Source organism: Trichosurus vulpecula, chromosome 4 (assembly GCF_011100635.1).
Source record: "Trichosurus vulpecula isolate mTriVul1 chromosome 4, mTriVul1.pri, whole genome shotgun sequence".
Taxonomy (NCBI): Eukaryota; Metazoa; Chordata; class Mammalia; order Diprotodontia; family Phalangeridae; genus Trichosurus; species Trichosurus vulpecula.
This window is the reverse complement of record NC_050576.1, coordinates 112382627-112403754: the sequence shown is the minus strand read 5'-3', so window position 1 is coordinate 112403754 and position 21128 is coordinate 112382627. Positions and strand designations below refer to the sequence as shown.

At 42.5% G+C, this 21128-nt stretch overlaps 1 protein-coding gene across 1 annotated transcript in view; it reads right to left on the bottom strand.

The window, feature by feature from the left end:
* UTP25 (UTP25 small subunit processor component) overlaps positions 1 to 21128 on the bottom strand; it is a 48020-nt gene that overhangs the window by 23356 nt on the left and 3536 nt on the right. The window contains exons 4-10 of the mRNA XM_036757892.1: positions 19764 to 19961; positions 18233 to 18321; positions 17149 to 17562; positions 9410 to 9629; positions 6075 to 6277; positions 4232 to 4414; positions 3631 to 3743 (exon numbers count right to left, since the gene is read on the bottom strand). Of these exons, the coding sequence (XP_036613787.1) occupies positions 3631 to 3743; positions 4232 to 4414; positions 6075 to 6277; positions 9410 to 9629; positions 17149 to 17562; positions 18233 to 18321; positions 19764 to 19961 (1420 nt within the window). The remainder of the gene's footprint in view (positions 1 to 3630; positions 3744 to 4231; positions 4415 to 6074; positions 6278 to 9409; positions 9630 to 17148; positions 17563 to 18232; positions 18322 to 19763; positions 19962 to 21128) is intronic.

Here is a 21128-nt window from a genome sequence, read left to right as displayed (position 1 = left end):
GCTGGACCAGATGATCCCTCTCCACGTCCAACATTTAAGGATACTGCAAGTTCAGACACCTTATGAAGTTACACACGTAGAAACTTAACATTTCACACAAAATGAGTGATCAGAATGGTATGGAGTGAACTGGGAAATCTTAGAGGCACGTTTGAACTGAGGATGGAGGAAGAAGTAACTGTCCATTCTCACAGAGGGTAATTCTGGGACTTCATCAAGTCCATTTTAGGGTACCTAGAGAAAAGCTAGATCTGATAAATATGACAATATTTATTCATCATTACTCATCATGACAATATTTACAGTCAGTACCAAGGGGGTTACCAGCCCCATAGCGAAAGCTGGCTAAAATCATATATGGTGATGTCAGAGAATATCACCTTCTGAAATTAAAACTAATAAAAACCAACATAAACAGGATGCGATTATCCCTCTGCAGAAATAACCCATTAGATGGTTTAAGAGAAACCTGAGAATTGTACAAACTGCTGCACATTGCAGCGAGCCCTACCAGGAAAACAATTTATACAGTAACGTTATAAAATGAGAAAATTAGAACCGACAGCATCTAAGGTGACTTCCAGCTCTATATCTACAAGCCCATTATCCTGGAAATGCTGGCTTCTCTGGTACCCAAGGCTTTAGTGACTAACAAGGAATATTAAAAATGGCCAGTTCAACAGCAGAGAATTTGTCAATGTTCCTTCAGCACTGCACAGGGGGACAGGGTGCCTTGAGTGGCTAACTCGAACATCCAACTTTCATCACGGGTCTACCCCTATGGCATAGATTAGGTTATTACAGCCTGCAAACAATAATCCCTGAAGACCATTTAACTCTTTTTCTTCGAGATTTATATTCACTAAGCAACCTTCTATTATTAATTTGCCTTTCCAATTAGACTTTCCAACAGGGAAGAGAATGCACTGACCAACCAATGAGTATCTGAGCCAGTCAGCAGTTCTATTTCTCACTGAAAATTAATGAACTGGCCTGCTGGTTGCTGTCTTGTGAGTCTGTTTAGGGAGTGAATCGCTTCCTCAGAGTCTCAAAATCTTTCACTGGAGATTAAAATAAAGACCTTGGAGCTGGGCAATGGAAGACCTGCCTTTGAACCCAAGGCTCCTCTACCAGCATGGCCTGAGCAGCCAGCTGGCCGCTTTCTCCATCGCCAACTCTTCAGTGCAACAGCTATGATTTAGAGAGTACTGGAGAGCAATCTTTTACAATTGAACTCATGTTTATTTTAAAACTAAATGTAAAGTGGCAAGGATGAAACATGATAGGCTCTGCCCTCAAGGGACATACAAGATTAAGGAGAAGGAAAGTATGAAATACAGAACACAAAAAAATGGCATAAAAGGTAGAATTCAATAAGGGAAAATTAATATATTCAAAGGGCTCTAAAAAACTGATGAAGGAGAGGTCACTTTTAGCTAAATGTGGATCAGAGGCTTCCCAGAGAAGGTGGTACCAGAGCTGGGCCTTGAAAGAGAAGGCTCTCAAGAAGCAAAGATGAGGAGGGGGTATTTCTGTCAAAAGCACCAGTTCCTCAGGCTCACACCTTCAGCACTGTCCTTGGCTCTTCCCCTCACACCTCATCAGCTGCCAAGTCTTGCTGGCTCTGCCTCCACATCTTTCACACCTGACACCTTTTCTCTATTCATACACTTACGACCTTAGCTCAAGTCCTCAGCCCCACCTTGCCTGGACTGCTGCCTTCTCATAAGTCTCCCTGTCTCGAATCTTTCCCTACTCCAACATCATTTATCTGATGCAGAGATCAGACCATGTCACCCCACTACTCAATAAACCCCAGAGGTTCCCTGATGCCCCTAGGTATACAAACAACCCGGCCCCCACCTGTCTTTCTAGGTTCATTAGTTACTACTCCCCTTCCCTCACTGGACCATCCATTTAAACAGCTCTCTATTCCTCACACATAGCAGTCCTCCGGGTCTGAAATGTACTCCCTCCTTATCTTGGCCTCGCAGAATTCCTTGCTTCTTTCCAGACTCAGCCACCATCTACAAGAAGTCTGTCTGATCCCCTCAGCTACTGTCCTCCCTCCCCAACTAGCTGGTATTGTCTTTTATTTGTTCTACACACACTTACATATATAACATACTGTTCTACATATACTTCTAGGCATCCATTTGTCTCTGTAAAGGGCATGTAAGCTCCCTGAGAGCAAGGAAGGTTTTACTTCTTTCTTTGTACCCTGGACACCCAGCACAGTTGACTGACTGACTGAAGATAGGAAATGTGGCCTGAGATCTGGCAAGCGACAGTGACAAGCTCCACATGATGAATATCCATTTAATAACAAATATTTCTTAGTGTATTATCTGCACAGAATTTTGGAATTATGGAAGTGACTAAAATGTCAATAGCCTTTGACCCCGAGATTCCACTGCTAGGCATAAAACCCAAGGAAGTCAATGGCAGAAAGGCCCCTTATACCCTCAAATATTTATAGCAGTACTTTTTGTAAAAGCAAAAAACAGGAAACAAAATAGAATAGCCATCAAGCTGGAAATGGCTAATTAAGTGGTAGAAGATGAATGGAAGGGAACACAGCTGTGCTGTAAGAAACAATGTGTGTGAAGAATTCAACAAAAAGAACAAAGCGAAGACAGCAGAACCAAAAAAACTATATACATACATATACATACTCACATATATACATACATACACACATATATACATGACTCCAGCACTATAAATGGAAAGAAGAGCAACAAAAATCAAATCCAAACTGAAAACCACATGCTGTAAAATCACAATGCTCAGATTCAGCCCCAAAGAAGAGAGGAGAAGGCCAGAAGGAAACAGAGATAGGGGAGGGGCACTTTGAAACCTAATTAATTATACAGCAAACTGTACATAAGAGATTAATGGTTTCATGGATAATCCTCTTTTCCTGCCTGACTTTATATACAGAAATGCTCATTTTATTTGGTACTTCATTTCTTAAAAAGAAAAGAAAATGCCAATGCTGTGGAAAGAAGCGTCAAAATTGTACAAACTGCTGCACATTGCAGTGAGCCCAACCATGAAAACAGTAGCACTGTAAATGGAGAAAATTAGAATCAACAGTATCGAAGGTGACTTCCAGCTCTGTATCTACAATCCCATTATCCTGGAAATACTGGCTTCTCTGATACCCAAGACACCTTTTTCCACTTCTTTAAAGGTGAGGAACTAGAGGTGTGAAAAATCACATCAAACTTCTGCCTTCTGTTGGTTAGCTTTAAGATGCTGGGGTTTTTTTTCTCTTTTTTAGCCTTTGTTATAAGGCATAAGGGCCTGTTCTCTGGAAAAGGGAAGCAGAGGGATACAAGGGGAAATGCAGGTGAAGGAAAAAGCAAAGTTATTGATAAAAAGGCATTTATAAAAAAAATGTCATGTGTACAGCCCTGTGCTGGTGTAAGAAATGAGCCAACCAGCATACGATTGCCCTACACAACAGTACTGGTGGAGTACAAGTCTACTAGTCACTGGGGGCTGATAAGGGAATAATTAATTAGGTGAACAAACTCCAGCACACTCAGCTGGAAGCCTTGTCCTGTAGATGCCTCCTGAAGCCCAAATACCCAGGCACACCATAGTTATGGGCTAATTACCTACCTGGCATCTATTACAGAAACGAGGTTTTCAGCTTCTAGTCTCTGGAAGACATGCGGGAGCTGCACCAGGACCTGACTAATGGAGCCAGTCATTGGGATGCTTCTCACAGCGACCTATAAAAAACCATCCAAACCTTTAGGAAGGGAAGGAGGATGCCGCGCAGCAGAATACCAGATGTGGACTTCTCTTTGGGGGGTGGTCCTCTCTGTTTCTGCCTGGGTGGGAGCTAAGTGCTGTCCTCCCCTTTCCTTTGACACAGTACCTCCCACAATGAAATAGTGTCAGTAATAATAGTGAGGATGAGGATGATAACAGCTAGCATTTATACAGCATCTACAACATGAGTGCCAGGCACTGTGCTGCGCACTTTACAATTATTATGTCATCTGATTCTCACCTGGGAGGTAGGTGTGTCATTATTCTCATTTTACAGATGAGAAAGCTAAGGCAAACGGAGGTGAGGTGACTTGCCCAGGGTCACACATCTAGTGTATCAGGAGGCCATAGGTAAACTCCAATCTTCCCCACACCCCCCATGCTCTACCCCCTGCACCACCAAAGGAATGCGAGATTCTGCCATTCCTCTGCCTGAGGAACCTACCTGCCCTTGGTAATTGGAGCAGTACTTGCTGAAGACCGAGTTGATCTGGGCCTCCTGCAAGGCACCAAACAGCAGGGTCTGTCGGTAATATTTGGACCAGTTATTCAGGCTCCACATGCGCACTCGGGAGAAGTCCACCCCATGAGAGTCCAAGGGAAGTAAGTTCATATGATTCATCAGATGCTAAGAACAAAAGGTGAAGAATAAGTCACATATTGTCAGATGCAGCCTGTGTGGCTTGACTATGCAATTTGATACAAAGATTTTAGTTTGTTTTTCCCCCCCTTTCTTTTTTCAGTTGGGAAGGGAGACAGTAATAAAAGGGTTGCCCCCCAAAAGAAAAGTCTGCCATTGATGAAGCAGAGAAAAATGAACAGGAGAGTTGAAGGAAACAGACCGGGGGGGGGGGGGTGCAACTTTGAAAGCTAATTAATTATACGGCAAACTGTACATAAGAGATTCATGGTTTCATGAACAATCATCTTTTTCTGCCTGACTTTATATAGAGAAATGCTCATTTTATTTGGGACTTGATTTCTTAATTCAAAAAGAAAATGTAAATGCTGTGAAAAGAAGTGCCTGCCTTGCCAAACTCATCTTTAGTGCCTGTCCAGGCCCATCTGGACACTTATCAGTCTGTGACCAGCAGGTTCTCTGCCAAAAGCCTGATACTGATGAGGCCTCGGCCAGAGTCAATGGTTTGATCACCAACAGAGGAAAAATTGTTTCCTGGTCACACAAGGGGCACCTTAAATCACAAAGCTACCATACATGATGAAAGCAGAACTAGGTGAGAAAGTTTGGTCAGTTCACCCTAACGCCTCTGACTCAATGACTTCCAATGAGTCCCTGTCATCTCCAGGATCAAATGTAAAATCTTCCAGGTGGCACAGTGGATAGTGCTGGGCTTGGAGTCTGGAAGATTCACCTCCCTAAGTTCAAATCCAGCCTCAGAAACTGACTGGTTATGTGACCCTAGACAAGTCACTTAACCCTGTTTGCCTCAATTTCTTCATCTGTAAAATGAGCTGGAGGAGGAAATGGCAAACCATTCCAAGTGTTTTTGCCAAGGAAACCCCAAATGGGGTCACAGAGAGCTGGACATGACTGAAATGACTGAACAACAACAAATCTGGAACAAAATTTGAAATTGTGCAGATAAAGCAGCTAAAATGCCCATGCCCTTTGACCCAGAGAACCATTGTTAGGCATCTAACCCCAGAGGGTCACTGATAAAAAGAAGGGTTCCATATATTCCAAAATTCTAGCATTTTTTTTTAGTAGCAAAGACCTGAAAACAAAGTAGATGCCCATCTATCGGGGAACAGCTAAACAAATTACGGCACATGAATGTAATGAACAATTACTGTGCTATTAAGAAACAACCCATATGATGAATTCAAAGAAGCAAGACCTACACTAACGCAGAGGAAAGAAGGCCAAGAAAACAGTATGTACCATGGCCCCAACAAGATAAATGGAAAGAACAGCCCAAAAAATGAATGTAGGAAATGACAGAACAGTGAGTGTGGCCCCAACGAATTGAAGACAACACCCCCCCCCCAATTCTTCTGCAGATGTCAGAGGTCCAGGGGTGTGCAACATTACCTATAATTCAGATTTTTTTCAATGAACTGATACATTTGTTTTTTTTTTCTTCTTCCTTTGAGTAAATTTAACTTGGTTTCTGGAGGAAAAAAGTGTTTTGCTGGTGGGCTCTTTTCTCCCCTAGAAATGGCCTTAAGAAGACTCACTTGAATATGTAGCAAGGTTTCAAGTTGGATCTCTTAACCATCAAGTGTTTACAAGCTAAGCAGTAGACATTTGGAGAGGACACTATTACCAGGACATGCTCCCAATTCTGCATCAGGTAAATGTCGACTTGGTCAATGATGAGAAGCTCTATGGAAGACAAGAAGTCAAAGTCCCTCTTCTTTTCTCCTTCTGCACCAATAATGGTCCTCAAACCAAGAGGGGAGGCGATAAGAATGTCTGAGGAGTAAAACGGAGCATAAAGGCGGATGCTTCGCTGAAGAACTGCAACTCCTGCACAAAAAGAGGAGAAAACAGTGACTGGCTTATTAGGTAACAGAGGCGTTTGTAGACTAGAAGGAAGGTCTTGAATGGGCCTTTCATAAAGTCCTGGTGCTTGAGTCTAGTCTTCCCCACTCCCCCACCCGAGGATTTCCATTCAGTCTTGCAATCTGATAGGAGCTACTGAACTCAACTCTGCTCCTGACTGCCCATGGTAGCTGTGCACCGCCAACAGGGCCGATCCTTCCATCATTAGAGAAACACCAGCTAAAAAAGCATCATCCCTGGAAGCTCTTGGAGGTGTACCCTCTCTCCTTGTGGCCCGCTACAAAGAGGATTAGCTCCTGAGTAAGGGGACCTGATTCAAATCTCACCTCTGACACCTGCTGGCTGGGCAACTTGGATTTAAATTGTAACAGGCCTCAGTTTTCATCTGTTGGAAGAGCTGGTGTCTGAGGTCTCGTCTAATTCTATCAGACAGAGAAATCCCCTGATAGGATGTAAGTTCCACGAGACTAGTAACTGTCATTTTTTGTCTCTGTATCAATAATTCCTAGCATGGGGACTGGTATGAAGTATACTACTGAATGACCCTATGATCCTTCCTAGGCAGACCTAGGCTAGATTCATTTTAATATCTTCTTTCCAATCTCATTTTTAAGTGAAAACAGAAAAGAGTAGGTAAGAACCACACAGGAGTATTTAGTATGGCTGGGAGACAGGGCATATGTCTTTCCCAGCAGGTTACATAATGATTAGGCCCCAGGCAGGGCCAAAAGTCTAAGATGCCAGGTGTCCTATCTGTCTACATCTATTAAGCCACATCCTAAATTTATTATCTTCTGTACTGACCCATTAATAAAAGTAATAATGAATAACTTTATTGCCAATTAAGAAGGGCTATGTTTCTTTCTTAACTTTCTTGTCAATAGCTGTAAGTGTGGTCAGAAGAGGGGAAAAAAAATTAAGTCATAAATATTGCTAGTAGCATAGATTTAGAGTGGGAAGAAAAGCTTAGTTCAATGCCCTTTTTAAAAAATGCTCACAAGATACTTGTTTTTAATTTCTCAATATATATGTCCTTATTCTGTCCTCCACAGAGCCATCCCTTTTAATAATTTTTTTAAAAAAAGAAAAATTCAGCAAAACTAACCCAACGTCAACTAAGACTGACATGATACGCAGTATTCCCTACCCAAAGTCCCTCTCACCACCCCACCTCTACAAAGGAAGGGAGCAGTGCCCAAACCTCCTCATTTTAAAGATGAGGAAACTGAGGCCCAGAAAAGTTAAGTGATTTGTCCACGAGTAGTAAGTGGCAGAGTTGAGATTTGAACCTATATGTTCTAACTCCAAATCTAACCCTCTTTGGGCAACCAAGCAAAGAGAGTCCTGGTTAGCCAGGGGCAAGAACACATGCAGACACACTTGTAAAGGAGAGGGGGGGCTGGCTTCACACTTCTACAGTGAGCAGGAACCAGTTAGCTCAAGCACTGCTCAGCGGAAATCCCATAACAATGACAAATGAAAACAGGATATGTGGACAAAAAAGGCATCTTGGTTCAAAACACAGCCCTAGGATGCCACTAAACTATTATCTCAGACTCTGCATCGATCAGACGGACACATGTAGCATCTTGTACCAACAAACAACCTTTTCCTCCCTGGGTTAAAATGACCGTGCACACCCTCCCTTCCCCAACCCAAGCCCTCCACAGCACCAGGATAATAACCTTCCTCCCAAGGTTGTTATCATGCAGTAAAAGAGCAAGCTTGCCTCTGCCCTGCTGAGCCTGTCCATCTCCCTCACCACAGGAACTCCTGACAATCAGCCCACGAGTGAGCTCTCGACACACTGGCTGCTGAGCCAGGGAGGAAAGAGGATTGAAGCAGAGAACAGCTGCAGCATTCGCCGGGCCAGCACGTCCCACTGCGGGATGTCTCAGCCTGTGTTTTTACTTGTTTGCAAGGAGGGCTCCCACTGCAAAGAAGCAATTGATGGCTGCCTCCTCCATCGAGTTTGTTTGTTCAGCACAATGGAGAAGCCCCAGGGGTTTTCTTCTGGCCTCAACGTCAACCTGCAGGCCTCCTGATTTGGCTCATGTGGCTGCTCCGGGTCCCTTATCCCCCACTGCCCCTAACACAGGGAAACCAATGCGGTGAGCCTCTTCTGCTCAGCGCTGGGTCCGACTACACAGCAGGCCCTCCTTATCAGGTCACTACATGGACACGGACACTAGCCCGTGAAGACAGTTCCTATTTACTCTCTGTATGCAGAGATATCAGGACAGAAAAGGACAGGTAGACGAGGGATATACAGATCTGTATCAGTCAGAACACACACAGGATAAACTACATTTACGTAGCAAGTCAACACTACAAACTGAGAATGTTGAAAGCTGAATAAATTCCATGTGCAAAACCACTAATAATCATCCTAGGGAGAATAATACAAATTGCTCCCTGTTCCATCCAGCAAGGCCTCCCAGAACAAGTCTTTGAGCTGGCTTTTCAAGGCAGGAAGGACATGGACTGACAAAGGGAGGCACAGGGCATCAAGAAGTACCACAGCCCCCCGGGGAGGGCAGGCGGAGCCACCATTTTGTCCTGGAGGCCCTTCATGAATAACCTCTGCAGACTAAGCCAGCCAGCTCCAATCCCTCCAATTCCTCTAAGAACCTCCTCCCACAATTACAGAAAGGCCTTTACCCAGCAGTGTTTTAAGCACTCCCGTCATAAACCTAAGTCTTTCCTACGTGCTCTGAGTGTCCCCAGTGAGACTTCCCTAGAAAAAGTCTCCCCCATAACACCATGCACTTCCCAAGGGGGGTCTCTCTCTTATTAAGGCCCCGGCCATGATGAAACACTCCCTTCCTCTTGGCAGAAAGGCTGGATGCTGTGGGTACATCTGTTATCTGTTGAGGGATGTAGTTACTTTATTAGTCTTTTATTTAGCTTTTCTCTTGTGATGAAGGGTTCCACTAGGGGAACTGGCTGTCACACATCAATGACAGGTCTTTTAAAAGAGACAAAGAGATGCCAGTTTACCAGGGGCAAAGGAATGATCAGTTTTATCTGATCTGACCCGGGATGTCGGGTGCACAAAATAAGATGGTTCCATTTTGCTTCAATTTTCCCACCTACCTATCCGGAAGTGGTCATCAATGTTGCCAGCAAACACAGCGTCATAATCCTCGGGCCTCTTCAGATTGGGAGGTCTCTCATCTGGGTCAGACCCATATTCTCCCTTAAACCGTTTTTTGTTACTCACATCTATTTTCTTCTTGCTTCCTGCCTCTAGGAGACCGATGAAGAGCTGGACCACCCTGAGAGCAGCCTCCCGAAAAGGCACAACAATTAACACCTATCGAGGGAGAAAAAGCCATGGGACAGAGAAGGAGAAATAAGCACTGGATCTGAAGACACAGGTCCTGTCCCAGCTCTTCTACTTACTGCCTGTGTGACCTCAGGCAAATCACGAGGCCTTGCTCAGCCTCAGTTTCCACATTTGAAAAAATGAGGGGGTTGGTACATTTCCAGAGTGATGGACTCCAAAGTCTAATTATGGACACGGCCAATGGGGGAGTTTGTTTTGCTTGACTATGCATATTTATTAGAAGGATTTTGTTTTTCATTCTTTTCCCCAAGGGCTGGGAATGGGAGGGAAAGAAAATAAATGCTTACTCACTGCAAAAAAATAAAATAACAGAATAAAGTTAGATAGATAAGTCTGATTAGATTAAAAAAATGCACCTTATTCCATTCTTTACACAAGTGAGGCCTTTGAATGGGAAACACCATATATACTCAGATTCAGTTGAGTTGACTGGTTCTGCTAAACTGCCTTTTAATTCCTTTTTTTTTTTAAATTTTTTGTTATAAGGGTTGGCTAGCCAGGAAGAGAGAGGAGAGAAACATATTTGGAAATTAAGGTGATATAAAATTCAACAGTTAATCAATATAAAATTTTTAAAAAGTTAAACCAAGTGACTATTCCACAATCAAGCACTTAACTCTAGAATTCTTTCCCTCTGCAAATCTTGTAAGAGGCCAATGTCTTCCTGGGAGAGTCCTCATGTAGGAAAGGTGATTTTTCTCTCCCAAAGCAGTCCTTTTTAATGATGTCCCCAGAGAATCTGTTGAAGCACATCCCGAGGAAATACCTTAATGGAGATGGCAATGTCCCTTAGTATAGGGGTGCTCACTCCAAGACACCTCAAGGGCATGATCATCAGGATTCATACAACAGATGAACTGTGTGGCAATGAGTGATTAATTTATATTATTACAAAAGAATCAATGCATGGTTCCTTAAAATAATACAGCTTCCTAGGTGCAATTTTCCCCAGAAATTAAAATAAAATATCCTTGAAATCAGGCAAATGAGAAGAAAATGTAAATTGATGAATAAATTCAATTTATGTGTAACTTATTAGGAGACACCTATTGCTTAAAGCAAATCGTTTTTCTAGAATTTTGCCAAGAGGAACTAGAGTGCTGTACTTAACAGAACAAATTTAATAAATATCTGCTAACCAATACAGCATCTTTTTGAAGCACTCATGCAATCACCTGAATAAACTGACTGTTCCCTTCGAGCAATTTTCCTCAGCATAAATTTGCTTCAGAGGCTTCCTACCTCCTACTTCTAAGCTATCAATCAAACAAAACACACTTATTAGACCTCTACTATACGGCAGGCCCTATGTCGGGCACTGGAGAAACAAGCAAAATTGAGGTTTTCCCTGCCCTCAAGGAACTTATACTCTACAGGGAAAAAACATAAATACATAAAACTATACAGAAAATGTATACAAGGAAATTCAGGGGTGGGCGGGTAGGGTGAGTTGGTCAGCAGTCTCTGACGATCACAAGGGGCCTCATCTAGTAAAACCAGCTTTTGAGCTGAACTTTGAGGAAAACTAAAGATTCCAAGAACTGGAAGTAAGAAGGGGAACAGCCTATGCAAAGCATGAAGACAGGAGATACAAAGTCCTTTGTGGGGAACAATAAGTAGGCCACTCTGTGATGTACAATGAACCAAGAAAGAGGCTCTCTGGGGTGGTGGGAAAGGGGGAAGGAGGGAAAACAGAGGAGCATGGAAAAGTCAAACACTTTAAGGATCATTCAAGCCCACAATGAAAAACATGATTAATTGCCATAAAAATCAAAGAAAAACATGATGGAAAATAAAGCAAAAACATGATGAACTATTGCTGCAAAATAACATAAGTAACCCTCAGAAAACAAGTAAAGATCCTCAGAGTGGTCTGACAACCGAAGAGTTATGATTGGGTCCCAAATAGAGGCGCAGTGTAGGCTTCTTAGAATTGGAAGAACAGGGAGAACACCAGTATTAAAAACATAAATAAAACAGCTTGTAAGAGCTACTATGGAGACAGAGCTTCTTACTCAGGTAAGAAAATACAGAGATTAGAGTACTGAAGACTGGGGAAAAAAATACAGATGAAACTCGCTTTTTCATTCATGACTGCACCAAAACAACTGTCAAAAGTCCAGGAGCCTGTAAGGTCTAGGAAAGTCTGTATCAGACTTTCAAAAGTCCACCTCAAAAGACGGTCTGGGGATTTTTTTTGCAGTGAACCTGGAAGCCAAGTGCCCACTGCAGGAATGATAAACGCATAAACACACTGATACGCTGAGAAGCAGAATTGTCCCAGCAGTGCCAGAAATGAGTATTCCTCGATGGCCTGCTAACTGGCTTGAGCTATGATGATGATGCTAGTGAACATTCACATAGTGCTCACTATGGGCCAGGAACTTTGCTAAATGCTTTACAGTCATCCTCTCATTTGACACTCACAACAGCTCTGGGAGGGAAATGTCATTATTCTCATTTTATAGATGAGGAAAACGGGGGGTGGGGGGGAGGTCAAGTGACTTACCTAGGGTCACACAGCCACCTGGATTTGAACTTATCTCTTCCAGACCCCAGGCCCAGAACTCAAATCGCTGCACTGCCTCACTGCCTATTTCTCATTGAAAATCTATGGGTTATAATTGAGACTGGGTTTGGAAAAATGGATTGCTTGTCAAACATATGCTTAGGATCTAATGTGACAGAAGTGTGGTTTCATGAAAGAATATCAAAATCTTGAACTCAATGCCAAACTGTAAAATGAGTGACTGCAGCAAAAGGAAGATACATTGGATAAATTTTTAAAAAATTTTAACACAAAAAAACTGTAAAGTTTATTTTTATTTTATGGCTATAAATTTAATTATTTTATTTTGTCCCAATAAATTCACACACCACAGCAAGCCTAGAAAGTCTGAGAGAAGATATGACCTAATTTTTTTAAAATCCTTAAAACAGTATGGAGAGTAAACACAGACTTGTTAGTCAAATTCCTCAATATTACCACAAGGTGACTTGATGCTTTGGGCTTGAAGGGGGAGGTACTTTTAGTAGAAATAAAAACAAGAACTTCTTTGGGACTTCAATAAATTGTGTTTGGGTGAGCTTGGCATTGGGGAAACACTGGGTTGGGGAGGGCAGGAGATCTGGGTTATGGGCCTATCTCTGCTACAAACTGGACCAGTGACAGCAAGCCAGGCATTTAACTTCTCCAGCCTTGTGCCCTCAGGAGGTGACACTGACAAAGGCCCCAAGGTCACACTGGGTGTCTGCTGATGTGCTGGTCTGCTTTAAATTACTCATTTGAGTGACAATCGCCAGTACATTCTAAGAAGGCTCTAATGTTCTACAATTCAGAAATGAAAGCCTTATACTGGATTACTGAAGGAAAGTGGGAAGCCAGATTCAAAGTCCATCTTTTCCATTTCTGTATGGCATCATGGAGGCCGTGAACTCACTCTCCCAGAACATGGCATGGTACCAGTGTCAGATACAAAACACTGAGCTGGATACTCTAAGAACTTCTGGTCTGACTCAATAACACGGCATCTTTGGTGCATGATTCAGCACAAAAGCTAAGAAGATACTTCCCTTGTTCCTTTTCAGAAGTGAGCATCCACAGCAGAAAAACGTTAGGCTTTTTTGATGTGTTAATTGGTTTTGCTGAATTTTTTTGTCTTTAAAAAAAAATTACATTGTAGGAGGCAAAACCATCACCAGCAGCAGCAGCAGTTTGAGGCTCTTAGCCCAGAGATAAGAGGGCTGGACAACTGGTCAGAAAGACATTAAAGTGGACCCTTTGTGGGCACTGGGTGCAGGTGGCACTGACTGGCAATTCTATTGCCCCTGAACATGTCTGGGTCAAAGTTCCGGGGTGGAGAGGAATACCTATAATCAGTGACAAGAGAAGCAGGGGCCTGCTCACAGTTCCTGGGCCAAAAGGAACACTAGTGCTTGCAGCTGCAGGGGAACAAGGATCCTTCCCTGGCTAAAGACCAAAGCACGGACCAAAAGAACAGTAACCATATCCCATCACTTCTGAAGCACAAAAAACCTGCAGACCCCCAGAACTAGCTCTGAAAATAGCAGCATGAAAAAGCCTAAAGTTTGGCACAGTGTCTCCCCACCCCCCCAGGTGAGCAGAGCCCAACTTTAACATACAGTTAAAAGTGGAGAAACAGGCTGGGAAAATTAGCAAACAGCAAAAAAAGAACTTCACCTTAAAGAGCTAATATAGTTTCAGGGAAGACTGAAAACACAATCTCAGAAGAAGAAAACAATGTAAAAATAGCTACAAGCAAAGCCTCAAAGGAAAAAATTGCTAATTGAACACAAACCCAATAAGAATTACTATAAGACTTAAAGAAAGATAAGAGCGGTAGATGAAAAACTGGGGGGAAAAATGAGAGTGATGCAAGAAAATTACAAAAGGAGAATTAACACCTTGGAAAAAGCACAAAAAAATAATGACAAGAACTCCTTAAAAAGCAGAATTAGCCAAATGAAAAAGTGATACAAAAGCTCATTAAAGAAAATAATTCCTCAAAAACTAGAATTGGGCAAGTGGAAGCTAATGACTCTATGAAACATCAAGAAACATTAAAACAATGTTAAAACAATAAAAAATGTAAGAAAACGTGAACTATCTCACTGGAAAAACAACTGACCTGGCAAACAGATCAAAGAGAGATAATTTAAGAATTACTGGACTAGCTAAAAAAAAAAACTATGATAAAAAAAGGGACTAGGCATCATACTTCAAGAAATTATAAAAGAAAACTGTCCTGGTATCTTAGATCCATATGGTAAAAGCAAAACTGAAAGAATCCACTGATCACCTTCTGAAAGAGATCCCAAAATGAAAACTCCCAGGAATATTATAGCCAAATTCCAGAGCTTCCAAGTCAAGAAAATACTGCAAGCAGCCAGAAAGAAATCATTCAGATATTGCAGAGCAACACTCAGAATCGCATAAGATTGAGCAGCTTCCACATTAAAGAAGTGGAGGACTTGGAATATGATATTCCAGAAAGCAAAGGAGCTAGTATTTGCTGTTTTGTTGATTAGTCACGTCCATAATCCCACTTGGGAGTTTCTTAACAAAAGATACTGAGGTGGTTTGCCATTTCCTCCTCTAGCTCATTTGACAGAAGAGGAAACTGAGGCTAATAGGGCAAAGTGACTTGCCCAGGGTCACAAAGCTAATGAGTGTCTGAGGCTGAATCTGAACCCAGGTCTTCTCGACTCCAGGCCTAGAGCTCTATCCACTGCACCATCTAGCTGCCTCAAGCTAGGATTACAACCAAGAATAACCAACCCAGCAAAACTGAATAGAATCCTTCAGGGGAAATAAAGGACATTTAATGAAATATGGGACTTTCAAACATTCCTAATGAAAAGACCAGAGTGGACTAGAAAATCCAACTTTCAAACACAAGACTCAAGAGAAGCATAAAAAGATACACATGAAAGACAAATCGTAAGAGACTCAATAAGGTTAAATTGCTTATATTCTTACATGGGAAGAAGATACATGTAACTCCTAAGAACTCTGTCATTGTCGAAGTTAGAAGCAGTCTACGAAGACAAATGGCATGGGTGTGAGCTGATTGTGTTGGTATGATCTCAAAAAAAAAAAAATGAAGGTGTGAGAAAGAGGAATGCACTGGGAAAGGGGGGAAGAGAAAGAATGGGAAAAAAAACATTTCACATAAAAGTGGCAAAGAAGAAAGAGCTCTTACAGTGGAAGAAGAAATGGGATGGGGGCAGGGTGGAAGGGAGGTGTGCAACTCCTGAACCTCACTCTTATCTGAATTGATTCCAAGAGGTAAGAATATATTTATATTTATTTATACATTCTCTCTCTCTTTCTCTCTCTCTCTCTCTTTCTCTCTCTCTCTCAACTGGATATAGAAATCCATCTTACCCAAAAGGGAAAAAGGAGCGAAAGGCTTAAGAGAAAAGGGGGATGGGGGAGATCATAAAAAGGAGGGAAGATTAAGGGAGGTCAGAAGTAAAACAGACTTTTGAAGAGGGTCAGGATAAAAATAGACAAGGATACACAGAAGAAAATAAAATGGAAGGAAATACACAGTAATCCTAACTGTGAATGTGACAGGGATGAGCTCACCCATAAATCTGAGGCAGACAGCAGAATGGATTAGAAACCAGAATCAAACAATATGTTGTTTATAAGGGACATACTTAAAACAGAAACATACACAAAGAGTTAAAACAAGGGGCTGGAGTAGGATTTATCATGTTTCAGCTGAAGTAAAAAAGGCACTTCATGATATCAGACAAAGCAAAAGCAAAAATAGACCTAATTAAAAGACATAATTAGGAAAACTACATTTTGCTAAAAGGTACCATAGACAATATAGTTACATCAAAAATTTTACATCTGGTTTCTCTGATAAAGGCTTCATTTCTCAAAGAGATAGTGAAGTGAGTCAAATTTATAAAAATAGACATTCCCCAAATGATAAATGGTCAATGATTATGATTTTTATAAAAGGTTCTAAATCACTACTGATCAGAGAAAGGCAAATTAAAATAACTCTGAGGTACCACCTCACACTTATCAGAAAAGACAACTGCTGGAGGGGATGAGGGAAAACAGTAATACACTGTTGGTGGAGTTTCAAACTGACCTAACAATTCAGGAGAACAATTTGGAACTATGCCCAAAGAGCTATAAAACTGTACATAACCTTTGACCCAGCAATACCACTACTAGGTCTGTGCCCAAAGAGATGAAAGAAAAAAGAAAGAGGCCCATATGTACAAAAATATTAATAGTAGCTCTTTCTGTGAAGGCAAAGAATTGGAAACTGAGTGGATATCCTTCAACTGAGGAATGGCTAAACAAATGGCATATGACTGTGATGGAGTACTACTGTGCTATGAGAAATGTCGAAGGGGACAGTTTCAGAAAAACTTGAGAAGACCAAGATGAACTGATGCAAAGTGAAGTTAGAAGAACTGAAAGAACACTGTGCACAGAAACAGTAATATTGTAAGGCTAATCAACTATGAAAGACTTGGCTAATCTGACCAATACAATGATCCAAAACAATAAAAGGACTCATGAAGAAAAAAAAAGCCATCCGCCTCTAGAGAGAAAACTGATGAACTCTGAGTGCAAAGTGAAATATAATTTTCTCATTTTCTTTATTTTTCTTGGCTTTTTTTGTAATATGGAAATATGTTTTGCATGATTTCACATGTATAACTGATATCATATTGCTTGCTTTTAAAGGGGTTGGGGAGGGGTGGGACAGAATTTAGAACTCAGTATTTTTTAAAAGAATTATTAAAGAAGTAAATAATGAATTTTTAAAGTGATTATGTTGGATAAGTGATGACTATCTGAGAGGGAATATAGACAGATACAGGGGGAAATGTAAGTAATGTAAAAACAAAAGACAGCAATAAAAATCTATTTAAAGAAAAAGTCCTAAAGCATCCCTCTGGGAGGCTAGGCCAATCTGCTTCCTCTTACCTTGGGTCGAGTGAGCCCCTGGTCCCTGAAGGCATCGTCATCATCACCTGCCCTCGGTTTTTTATCTCGGCGTTTGCTATTATTGCTGAGCACCTGGGAATTGGCTTTGAGAACATGGTTCATGGCATGAAGGCAGTACGCATGACGGATCTCTTCCCCATTCCCCAATGCTGTCCTTTCTGGGTATAACAAGTCCCGGTATGAGTTCATAATTGAGAAGAGCTCTTTCTGTAGAGGGGAGAAGGGCCCACTTGGTTTTGGGGGGCCAGAGAGGAACTGGCTATTGATTTTGGGCCATGTGGAATCCAAGGGTTTCTGGAGATGGAGACTCATCAAGTCAATGTCCTTTGGAGGCTTAAAAGTCTTCAGGGTAGGAAACTGGGTTGAAAAGACGAGCTGACCCAGAGTTGACCACTGAGGAAGAAAGAAAACAACAGTTGTGTTAGGACCAAACTCTGCGTGGGTAAGTCATCCTGATTTCAAGGCTGGGTCTCCATTCATAGCTCCTCTCTTCTAAAGTTAGCTCTTTATTTTAGCATAAATGAAGGGAATAAGAGAGAGAAGGAACTCCCCTATATTCAGCCTGGAGATGAACTTATTTCAAATGTTCAGTGTACAGATGGAAATGCCCAGATGTAAAAGAACACACAGTTCAGAAGTAGGAGCGGAGGAGGATGGTAGGAATGATCTCATGTTGACTGAGGGGGGATGCGTAGCAGAAGACTAAGGGGGTGAACCAAGCTTGTTCTCACCCCTGAGGGACAAAGAGGGGTGAGGAGAGAGAAGCTGGTCAGATAAGAAGCCAGTCAGATGAGAAGCGTTTCTCAGGTCCACCTCTGACGTCCATGCGAGGGCTTCCCTAAGCTGGGGAGATGGCCAGAACTTTCTAATGACACCTTCTTTAACTGTGCCCTCCTCCAAATCCGCTAATGGAGTTTTAACTATGGCAATCTTTGCTACTGTGAGCTGTCAACATGAGGTTAAAATTCATAGGTCACTCGACATAAACTCTGAAAATGGAAGCCTGCACGGGTTCACGTCAAGCTTGCCTCAGCTCACAGCTTTGACGGCCAGCTGTACTTACTTTTAGCTGCTGGGTAATTTTGGGGTTTGTGGCGACAGCCTGGATTTCTTTTTCTTTCAGTTCTTTGTTCATATGTTGTAGAAATGGATCTGTTGCAGAAACAGTCATCATTAGCACACTCAAGAACTTAATAAATATCAATAGGTCATAGAGACAGCGGAGGCACAGCAGAAGAGCACTGGACTTGGGAGCCAGGAAGACCTGTGTTCAAATCCTGCCTGTGACTATTAGCGGCTGACAGACCACAGATAAGTCATTAAACCTCTCGAGCTCTCATTTCCTCACCTGTAAAATGGACACAGTAGTAACTCTAATACCTACTTCACAGGATTGTCGAGAGGCTCCAAGGAGATCACGTATGTAAAACACCTGACAAACTTTAAAGTCAGTTACTGTAACTATGACAGATTCATAGTTTCCCAAAATAAACAGGCTGCCTCCATCTGACAGACACAACTAGCAGTGGCCCACTTGTAGGACCAGGGCTGTTTATGGTTTTCAAGTGTTAGGATGGCTTGGTCACCCACCAAACTCTCTCCCCTTGGCAGATGGCTGGCCGGAACGAATGGGGGTACTAACAGAATGAGGATGTGCAAAATGGCAACGTGAAATGGCCCATAAGGAACAGAATCTGTGACTTCACTCTAATTCAGACCGTGTTCTAAACCAGGGATTTCAAACCCGCAAGGTTAAATCCAGCAGCCTGCCTCAGGAGGTAGCAGCAGCAGAGAAGGGAGATATGAACTTTAAAAGAATATGAAACATGAGCATGAATCTGCTGCTCTAAGTCACTGAGCCCAGAACCAACAAAAACAGTGAGGTAGTACGACACTGGGGTGATGTAACATATGGAAAGGATACTAGATTTGGGGTTAGAGGCCCTGGGTTCGAATCCTAGTCCTGCCTTTCACTACCTTTGGGACTATGGGCACATTGCATCAGTTTCTCACTGCACTAAACAAGGGAGGCAGTGGTCCTAGGTCATCCCTAAGGCCGCTTCCTGCTTCAACTGCTATGATCCCCAGACTGTGGCCCTGCTACGTTTCCAATGTCCAATTTAGCCATCCATAGGCCATGTAAAATACCTTGGGGCCACTGACGCCCCTGGGTTTCAGACTGTGCCTAGAACTAAGTGCTACAGAGTTAGCACGGTGGGGCAGAGAGCCTTCCTCAGAGTCGCCTTGGAGAGGCAAAGACCTGGGTTCAAGTCCCAAGTCTCAACACACTTTTACATCAGGTGAGTTTATATTTCAAGACTCTGTGTAAGCCTCATGGCCCCTCAGCGGTCCTCTGGTAACTCACGAGGCTACAAGTTATAGGAGAGGTGCTGATGTGCGCTGGTGGAAGGAGCTTCCTCACAAAGAGTTCCCCATTTCAATGGTCAGGAAGAAAAGAACTGGACTTTGTGAAGCTTGCAGAAGACTGGCTCGACAGGAGGAGAATTCACCTGCCCACGTGATTCCCCTCCCTCCCCCCACCCCAACTCATCTGCTCATCTCTGCTGCCAAAGGCCAGGGCGTTCAGCTCTTACCTTCTGAGGCTTTCACAGCAGAGCCACCGTCATTCTGAAGGGCCTTGTGGTCTCCGCTCTCCTCGAGGAAATTGGTTTCCAGGCTGAACTCTGACTCATGTCTCCTATCTGTGAATTCGTCCTCAGCAGCTCTCTTTTGGGAAGGTGCTTCCCCATCTTTATCCTCAGGGTCAGATGGGGCCACATCGGCCTCTTTTCCTATTGTGATATATTAAAACAAAAACTCACAATCCCTCCTGATAGAGACTGCTGGATCTCTCTGACCACATCAACCACATCGCTCTCCCTACTATCCCTATTAGCTTTTGTTTGACTCTGAAAGCCATTCACAGCCTGGCCCTTTCCTCTTACTCTCTGGTCCCCTTCACCCACTCTGTGATCCTCTACACCGGCTGTTCCCCACACCCGGCAGGCTCTCCCTATACCTCTTCAAGGCTTAGTTCAAATCCTGCTTTTTAGAGGAGGCCCTTCCCAGTCCTGTACTATCATGCCCTCCCCCTTCCATTGCTAGTGCCTTCCTTCTTTGATTACCACCCATGCACTCTGTATATATCTTGTAAATATCAAGTAATTTGCATAATGTTTCCCCCATTATAATGTGAGCTCCTTAAGTACAGGAACTATGTTTTTGCTTTTGTTTGTATTTTCAGTGCCTGGCACACAGTAAGCGTATAATAAATGCTTATTTACTGACAGTATGAACTCCGAAGATGGCTAAGAACTCATCCCCTTAATAGATTATTTTTGAGGACAACATGTAAGCTCCTCAAGAGCAAAGATCATTCATTTCTATCTGTCTCCCCAGGGCCTAGAAATCCTTAATGGATGTTTGCTAACTAATTGAGGAGACCCGGCTGCAGAAAGCAAGATGCACAAACTCCTAGTACAGTAAGGTAATGGATTTGTATCCAGGAATTCAACAGATAGCCTTTGCAGACAATTATTTTCTTCAAATAATGATATGACATGCAATATAATGGAAAATGGGAAACATAAAACCTTGGACTGCTAGGAAAACAAGCACTAAGACATAAATAACAAGTCACATATACGTTTGAGTGAAACCACAATTCTTTCAGGCATGAATACTCACCTGACCCATGAAGCTCTCTTTAAGCACTTAGGACCCCTCTGATAAATATCACACACTTTTACATCAGGTGAGTTTATATTTTAATTGTTTCTTAGAATGGGTTTTAATTCATTTTTATGGCCATGTGTTCTTTTCTAACCTAGGGGTTTCCCCACTTCCCTACTAAAGTGGGAGCTCCCCAGGACAAGATTTCCCCCTCTTACATCTTCCATGCATGCATCCCTTGTCCCAACCTCCTAACACCATATGGCCTAGGTTTCTGCACATCTGGG